We start from the raw sequence: 9,688 nt of genomic DNA, 5'->3' as shown, positions 1-9,688 counted from the left end.
GGGCAGGGCTCCCTGTCGGAGAGAGCTGGTCCCCCCGTCGGGGAGAAAAAGCACAATTCGTCGGGGGAGAAAAAAAATGATATGTATTTTCTACATATTTAGTAGACTCTAAAATCGATTAAATAAACCTTTGAAACCCCTAAATTGTCAAAATTTTCAGGGGCTTCGCCCCCTGGACAACTTCCAGAACCTTTTCCTCGAATCTCGACCACGCATACTTTGCCTTCGTCGGGGAAATCTGCCACTGGTCGGGGAAATCGCCCCGCCCCCACGTCGGGGACCTCGGCCCCCGTCGGGCAAATCCTGGCGCCACCCCTGTTTCTTTCTTGGCCTCTGGTATGAAATAATTATTATCTGATAAGCTTTAGGCCTACTACAGACTTACCTGTGATCGTCAGAAAGCCAACAAATATTAAAACCGACACCGTATTATACATAATTGAGAGTTGTTATGACCGCGCGCCGGCTACTGTAACAAGCTAAGTGACTACTCGTCTGGTTAAAATCCGCAACTAAGTACGGTACCCGACACTATCGCCGATGTTTTATTTGTATACAGTAGTCGTTCAGAGAGTAACCACTTCAAGCAACCTGTCACTTATGCGCATGTTCAACATGGTTTAAGGATAATTCATTTAATTACATCTTGTCCAATCAAGGAACTGTATAGCGCTGTGTTGCTCTCCCATTATAAATTTCTATGGCAACGATTGGAAAGAATTCGATATTTTAAAGACGTCATAAAAAATATGAAGAATTAATCACATTTATCATTGAGTTGAAATTGCTAACACGAATGATACATACGAGTCCATTTATATTTTTTCTTCAACATCTTTGGACATTGTTTTCTTTAAATAATTAATTTCCTGGATCTTAATATTATACCTGAATACAAATATTTGTATATCCATATTCATTGAAATCGATTTCACTCAAACTAAGATTATTGTATTTTTTATATAAATAATTTCCCGGAGCTTGACATACCTGAATACAAATATTTGTGTATCCATATTTATTAAAATCGATTTTTCATAAGTTAAGGTTATTCACCTAATTTACATTATTTACCATTGTTAGGCCTTGGCCAGTTATTGTTATTGTTATCGCTAACGGCTAATGTTATACGACATTGCTGCTATACTTGGTTTGAAGTGTAGGCCTACTCGCATGTTAGAGTGTTCAGTAAACATCCTTCTTCACGTTAGTTTGTATACCACGTATTTGCAAAAGTAAAACAACATGATTTGTATCTTCAAGGTTTATAGGCCTAAAAGTATCAATATTAAAAATTGATCAATGAAAGTTGCACAAGAAAAACAACAGATGATGAATAAAATTGTGTAATTAGATGAGAACAATGCTGCATATCGGTTGTAATATTTGCAATTCAGTTCATTAACACAAGTAGAAAAAAATTCATGTTCTGTTAACGTTATGTAAATTATGATATTTATAGTGATGCTTTAATAACGACGTAATTATCCTACATAGTCATTTGGGACAATTCCTTATTTTTCATTGTAAAGTTACCTTATTTTGCAGGTAATGTCATCATGAAGAATAATTATGCAGACGATAAAATCACCTATAATAGGATAATGTGATGCACAGAGGGCGATAAACGCGCAGACAATGTAAGCCAGAGGTATTAGCAAAGATGATGCTTCATAGATGGACGTAACTTATTTTGGGTTAACTACTTGGCTTCTCTTTAGTCATGTCTTTAAAGCAGTTAAAGCAGGTTAATCATTAGTTAGTTTGTTTGCCATTCCATTTTTCAGACATAAGTTAACACTAATTATTTACTTTACTTTATAGCCTACGGATACAGTATAATGCGTGGATACAATAATATTCTTTGGTTGCCGACTAAAGTTCGCTCTTTCAGTTCTAAGATCAATATTTATTGTATGTTATTTCAAACAAAAATTAAAGATATATTGTCCCTTGCAAAATATAAGAAAATGTAAAAATCATTTTTGAAATTAACTTTTCCATTTTGAATTAACATAAAAATTATCAACTTGAACGTTGTTTACAGTAAACAATGATAGAAACACTTCCAGTTACTGGAAGTGTTTCATTATCTTTATTGTAACTATCCAGTTTAAAAATCAGGGTATTTTTTTAATTGAATAATTTCAATGCTCAAGTTAGGCCTAATAATATGTATGTTACTGCAAAATGATCAAGTTAATTTCAAAATAATTTTTATAATTTGTTGTCATTTTCAAGGGACAATATATCTTTTAGTTGTTTTTACTTTTACATATCTGATTAGCTTCATATATATATATATATATATATATATATTATATATATATATATATACTGTATATATGTATATTATATATAATGTGATTGCGATATCAGCACTATATAAAAATTGTGACGTCAGACACGTTAAACGAATGAAAGTAACTCAAATTCTACTGGCGCTTGGATCACCACATCACCACGTGGTTAAGTGGCTATGACGTTCGCCATGTATGCGAAAGGTTTCGGGTTTGGGTCCCGGTGAAGGCAAACTTTCCTTTTCTTGTCAGATTCCTTTTCTGTTACTTTTCAATATATATACATATATAAACTCTGCAACATGTGCATAACCGAGAAACTTCACATAATATATTCAGACAAACAGTCAACACTAAACAAAAGAACCGAGCTATTGTCTAAATTCAGGCACAGCAACAAATACCTACTTAAAAACAATTAACTTATTTGCATTTTCACCTGTCTTAGCATTCATATACTCGCACAATCCTTGTATTCTCTCACTCCTGAAAATTGCATTAGCATGAAACAGTCTGTAGAGTGATAATACCCAGTTCTACAAGTTCTACATTTTCAATATTTACGCTCTGCATTATCACGTGTATCGAGCACTATACGTTGCTAGTATTGCCAACTACATCCTATATATAGAATTGTTTACTATTTTAAGAGTACCGCTTGCATTTAGAGGGTACAGATGATAACGTAAGTGTGTATTATGTATAGGTCCTATATATATATATTATTTAAATTAATACAAATTCAATTATATATGTATATATATATAATATATATATAGGACCTATAGATAAGATACACTTACGTTATCATATATACTGTACCCTCTAATTGCAAGCGGTACTCTTAAAATAGTACCGTAAATAATTATAGTATAAATAATTATAGATATAGTAAAATTAAGGTAATTTTTTTTTTCTGTTTCAATCAATTAAAGTTATAACCTTTTTAGTTTCAGTCAGTGTTATTATTTTAAAAACGTACCGTATTTCGAATTTTTAAAAAGGCTAACTTTCTTACTGAATATTCATTGCATTTTATTGCTTTTTTACGTTGGCTGTGTTTTGTTCTTTTCTCCGTTGACTGTGAAATTTGAAATCGTTTATATAGGATGTTATGGAAATAGGTAGTTGCTAATTTGTATGGCTTATCCTATTAACCAGGGTTCTTTTTTCACTTCTGGCTTTCTTGTTTGCTGTTGTTTTAATGTTGTTTGTCGATCCTGTTTTACCTGATTAATGAATAAATTCAATTCAATTCAATTATTATAATAAACATCATTTCCTAATACTAAAACCAATCAATTAATTATTAGTAAATAAAAAAATTTAATTCCAAAACAGTGTTCATAAACAGTTATTTTTATTTATTTATTTTTATTTCATTATTTTTTATTCATCATTTCATTTTCAAAAGCATATTGAAACACCATTTCGCCGACGCAGCGGCAACATAACAAATTGAAATAATACAGAAAGAAATGAATACCAAAATTAAATCACAATTCAAAATCGTTTTCCTAATATAAATACATTTATGACAAGAGTGAAAACCCTCGGTGAAATATTAGAGTAACTTTTCCCATTTCTTTAAATGCAGCTCGTATTTATTATTATTTCTGGCAACAATAGCCTCGATCCTTTCTGTTAATAGATTTATAAACGCTTTAATGTGTGGTATATCATTTTAAATTTTACATCTAAAATAATAGGTTTTTGCTAGGAGTAGCACATTGTTTACAATATAATTACTACAGTATTATTGACTCAAAATGTACTTTTTTTGAGAAGCAATTAGAATATATATACTTCCTGTTGCAGAAACATTCAAGTTTCTCCGGGAAATAAGACATTATGGTACAGTCATAGAATAGGTGTGACAAAGTTTGGATATTCTCTTTACATAGATTACATTGGTGAATCAATTATCTTAATCCTAAATAGAAAATTATTTGTTGCAATGCATCTATGAATAAACCATGGACTTATTAATAGGTCCATGAATAAACTTAAACTGAAAAAATCTTTAATCTTGTGCCTAGAGTGCACTTTGTTGGACACATAAAAATCATTTCCCAGTTCAATGGCTCTCCAAATTCTGTTTCCCATTTATTAAAAATAGAAGCGGTTGGTATTGAAACAAATTTCTTAACTAAACTGGAATATATTATTTTATTATGATTTTCATTGATAGAAATTTGTGTTAGTTGTTTGAAATAGAAATTGCCAAGGTCATTTCACTACATTTTTTCCAGTGTTGTGGAATAGTGCTTATGGTACAATGCCGTTGTACTTAAGGAAATTTGTTTGTTACATTTTTGTTGAAACAGTTATGGACAATTGCACAAAACGATATAGAAATGAACATAACATATATTTAATTGATATAGTAATTAGTATATAAATTAGACTTGTACAGAGCAGATTTCCAAATAGAATGAAGTATTAACTCTGGTAAGCTTTAATCAACCATTATTAGAATTATTCCGCAGTCTTCCCATAAAACTATAAATCGTTTCCTGCAGAATTTCAAAACACATGGAGAATTGTCTTCATATTAGAGAAGACTTAAACTACTAGGGCTACTACTGCAACTACTACCACCACTAGTGAAGTAGAGTAGCAGTGGCAGGTGGGGGTCTAATTAGATGAGTATTCGTCCAAAACTTTGGGTAGTAAAATGTGGAAGCACCGAGACATCATCTGTGCTTAGTTAAAAAGCGGCGCTAATTCGAGCGCTTATTTGATCATTTTACAGTAGCTTAAACATGAAATAGCGCTATATAAATTATATAATATAATGTATGTATGCTGATAATAGAGAAGTTTCGCAAACTTACGAAAACGATAAAGAATACGAATACGTCATCTTCATCATCGTCATTCGTGCCTAAAACATTCTATAGATACGAGCAGAATAAGATCATTGATTCATGTAAACCCGGCCTCTCACTGCGCCGTACGACAGTCGTACGATCGTCGCACGACGAATCTAACTCCGCTCTCTTTGAGCGATAGACGACGTCATTAAAAACGATCCGTTGCGCACGCGCCGTCGCGTTGCGTTCTTTATAGATTCGCGTTGGCCGACGATCGTCGTGCGCAGTTTTGAGTGCCCGGTTTAAAATGCATGAATCGCCTACGCTGTAACAAGTATGCTAAGAGGATGGATTGTCTAAAAAAGTGATGACGTAAACGTATTCGTTATCGTTTTCGTACGTTTGCAAAATCTCCCTACTGCATTGCGCTATAGATTTACAAAAATTAAACAAACGGTTACAAAATATGTACAATAATTTTTAACTGTGCTTTTGCTTCTTTCACAGCAGTATGTCGGTTTATATCATAGGTTACTGTACGTCGTGTGGAATCAGTGATCACCAGGGCAAAACACTTTTTGAAAATAAATGCAATATGCATTGCTACTAACCCTGCAAACAAAAATGTGTTATTAGGGGCCCAACAACATTCGTGAACATAACGTAAAATTGTTAGTTGAGGATTCATTTCGGGTAAAGTTGCATTCAAACCAAATCCGAATTTTCGGATTGGAAAGCCTACCGAACCGATCAGAAAATCGAATCAGCGTGTAAAATGCCACTGCCGTTCAGCGCTTTGTGGTCTGAATTTCGGTTCGTATCCGATGTGACTGCACAGCTCGCCTTGGGAAGTCCTGACTAAGAAAAATAACAGTTAATACGAAGTTTAAAACTCGGTTAAGCGTAGAAAGTTTATTAGGATTAAGGGTCGAAGTAAAAGTAGCTTAATTAGTATATCATTCATACGTGTAAATCTGTGCGACAATTGTCATTAAGTTTATACGTATTCGGTAATTTACTCAGAAATGAGAACGTTTGGAAATTCTCGGAAATGATCTCGTTTGGTCAAGTTGCTCCTACATGATTTTAAGATTTGTATTGCAGTATCATACGATATAAATTAAAGTTCACTAGCTAATTAGCGCTTAAAGTTCATCTCTGAATATGCCTAGTGTTTGCGACTACCTGTAGGCATGAATAAGATGTCCATTGTGGCTAGAATTTTAACATGATCTTCAACAATCCGTTATAGGTTATAGGCTACTGATTTATAATTCTCAAAATTGTCGACTGAATTTGGTTTTAAGAATAATAATAACAATAATAATAATAATAATAATAATAATAAAATGATTATGATGATAATAATAATAATATAATATATTATTATTAATATTAATAATATAATAATAATATAAAATAATAATAATAATGATAATAATAATAATAATAATAATAATAATAATAATAATAATAATAATAATAATAATAATAATAATAATAATAAAACTAGCATTTATAAGGCAAAGGTGGAAACATACATCCTCATCATGATTACTATGTCAATATTTTATTATAATACTAATAGACCTAATTAAAACAGTGTAATTTTCTTTTATAAGAACATATTTTATAAGAACAATGAGGTTGAAATTATCAAAATAATAACAAATTGAGGGTGAGGTAAAATGACAAATGGGGTTAGAAAAAATAAGATAACTACCAAATCTGATCTGTATGTGTAGTAGGTGACTATTATACCCTCTATATAATAGGCCTACATTACATGTGAATAGAGTTTCTCTCTAACAAAATAACAACATTTTGAGACTGAAATCGGCAAAAAATTAAGAACATTGAGCTTCGGCAAAACTTTAGTTGTTCTTATAAAAAAGAATATAGGCCCTACACATCTTTTAAATTTTTTACTGCTAATACTTATGTATTTACTATTTTAAGTGATGTTAAACCCACTTGCCCACGTGTGTAAAAAAGTATTTTCCAATTTGGCGGCTGTGTGGGCGTATCGCAGCTGTAGACATGACTGATTAATTTTAATTGCGAAGTCGCTGTGTAGATTCAGCGACTCCAAAATTAATCTCCAAATTAACCCTGATTATAAAGTACATGTAGATGTTACACACATATAGTAGACATAGTAACCACAATAATATATATTTTTTCTACCGATAATTAAAAACTCTACTATTCGGCCTTATAAGTCTAAAAGACAAAGAGATCTGTCTCTTATACACATCTAGATGTGTATAAGAGACAGCAGTAGGCCTACTCGGATAGGAACATTTTGTAGTAATCGTATCAAGCAAGCTGATCAACGAACGGTTCCTTTATTTCAGTTGTTCTTTGAAAAATGTGTGAAAAAAGGTCCAGAGACACTATTTTAATACTTATATTAGGGCCTATATCAAGTATAAATATTATATGTGCTGGATTACTTTACTTTACTTTCCCATATTTTAAAAACAATTTTCAACCATGTAGGCCTACCTTAAAATTGTTTTAACTCCCGCTTTTAGCATCTTTATATTCCAATTTTTAAACTTTGTTGTTCTATTCGATTTCGTTTATTAGGTGTTCAAGAAACCCCCCCCCCACCCCCGACCAGAATATAAATCCCTTTGTGAGGAATTAGAGGATTATCCCTGATACCATGTGATTTTACTCATATTAATATTCATGGCGTTCTCAAATGATTGCTTTATATGTTTCGTGTATGGTATCGCAATAGATCAAATCGAACCCATGCGATATTTAATTCGCCATTAATGTTCATTACTACTTATATATGCCAGGGCATTAGTATAATCAGGCCAAGATTGCTGCTATTCTTAGTCATTGAATTTCAATAATCCCTCTCCCCGCTCAGCGCTGCAACGATTCAGAATTGGTAAACACATCTGTCACGACATTCGCTCATTTCTTTTATTATAGTCTTGCCATTCATAAACTCAACTCCTATTATTAACATAGACTAGTACCGTACTGTATATTAATTTCGTCGAATATAAAACACGAAATTGTTGACTGTAAAATCAATAGATGAATCTACCACCAGTATTCAAGCTCTGAATTTCAATGATTTTTTTTAGATGTGTTGTATAAAATTATGTGCTGATGTCGTCACGAATTAGTGCGTTTTGATATTATAGTCGGCAGCTTAGGGCCACATTTGGACTTAATGTGGACGTTCCGGACAAAAGCACCAATTTTTTTTTACATGCTCCTTATGGTCATAGCATTCAATTTTTCGTAGGAACCACCTCATCCGAGGTCATTATGGCGGCCATCTTGGATTTCAAAATGGTAGCCTTATAAAACCTATGTTTATCTCCGCTTCTAAATCACTTTGAATTATAATTATAATACTAAGAGTATGTTTATATGATCGAGGAATACCAATATCATATTTGACCTGGTCAGATTGCCACAAATAGGTCATTTAAGGTCATTCAAGGTCAAATATTGTATGGCATCTTTAAAATTACGTAATTGTCAAATTTTACATTAGAATCATACCCAGGCTCTCAGAATTCAAAAATTTTACTATGAACTACAATATTTCATTTGAGGTCATCCTGGCGGCCATCTTGAATTTCAAAATGGCTGCCACGCAAAAACTATATTTATCAATATATCGACTTTTAAACTACATCCAATAAGAATTATGATGTCTAAAAATATATTTTCATGGTCAATGATTTATAGCACTTGTGACATGGTCAGATACCGTAGTCATTTAAGGTCACTCAATTTCATTTTTCTGTTAAATACGTAGAATATCTTACTAATTTGTAAGTGGTCGTGTTTTACAGCAAAATCATACATAAGCTCACAAAAATCAATTTTTGATAGGAACTATTTAATCAGAGGTCATTATGACAGCCATTTTAGGTCAGGGTCATTTAGCAGCCATATTAAATTTCAAGGGGACCACCATGTAAAACATGTTTTGTTCTTTTAAATATGTTTACTGTACTGCATAGTCAAAGAATAACAACAAAAGTAGTGACATGTATTTGTATTTATTATATTCCATTATATATTGGAAAAAGTCTGATATCAGATATTGTATTTAATGTGAAATGATAAATTGATATCAAAAAGAATGGTATAATATATATATATATATATATAATTATATATATATATAATTATATGTATTGTGTTTGTTGGGGTGTGTAGGTGTATATGTATGTATATATGTGTATATGTATATACAGTATGTATGTGTATATATGCATGTGTATATAAGTATATATATTAATAATAATAATAATAATTGAATATGCAATGTTTTGCTCACACTATGATGATATTACTTTCATGAAATTTAAATAATATTTTTAATTTAATATATTCAAAATCTCATAATTTAATTAATTTAATTTTTTGACAGGATTTCTTATTGTATACCGTGGTAAAATATGTGTTTATTTAAATTAAAAATGATGAAAAAATTGTGGGTTACCCCCACAAAAGTTTTAAAAAAAGTGGTGACATGGTCTGATAATTATGGTCATAAATAGGTCATTTAAGATCAATATTGTATGA

At 31.6% G+C, this 9,688-nt stretch overlaps 1 protein-coding gene across 1 annotated transcript in view; it reads right to left on the bottom strand.

Annotated features, from left to right (window-relative positions):
* Window positions 1-565, bottom strand: part of LOC117106713 (enolase-phosphatase E1-like) — a 24,182-nt gene extending 23,617 nt beyond the window's left edge. Inside the window, exon 1 of the mRNA XM_033248125.1 lies at window positions 386-565. Coding sequence (XP_033104016.1) covers window positions 386-437 — 52 coding nt within the window. The 5' untranslated portion in view covers window positions 438-565. The remainder of the gene's footprint in view (window positions 1-385) is intronic.
* Between the last annotated feature and the right edge of the window lie 9,123 nt (window positions 566-9,688).

The sequence above is a fragment of the Anneissia japonica genome, unplaced genomic scaffold (genome assembly GCF_011630105.1).
Source record: "Anneissia japonica isolate Jap-2015-1 unplaced genomic scaffold, ASM1163010v1 scaffold287705_len1045735_cov187, whole genome shotgun sequence".
Classification (NCBI taxonomy): domain Eukaryota; kingdom Metazoa; phylum Echinodermata; class Crinoidea; order Comatulida; family Comatulidae; genus Anneissia; species Anneissia japonica.
This window is presented reverse-complemented; position numbering and strand designations above follow the sequence as displayed.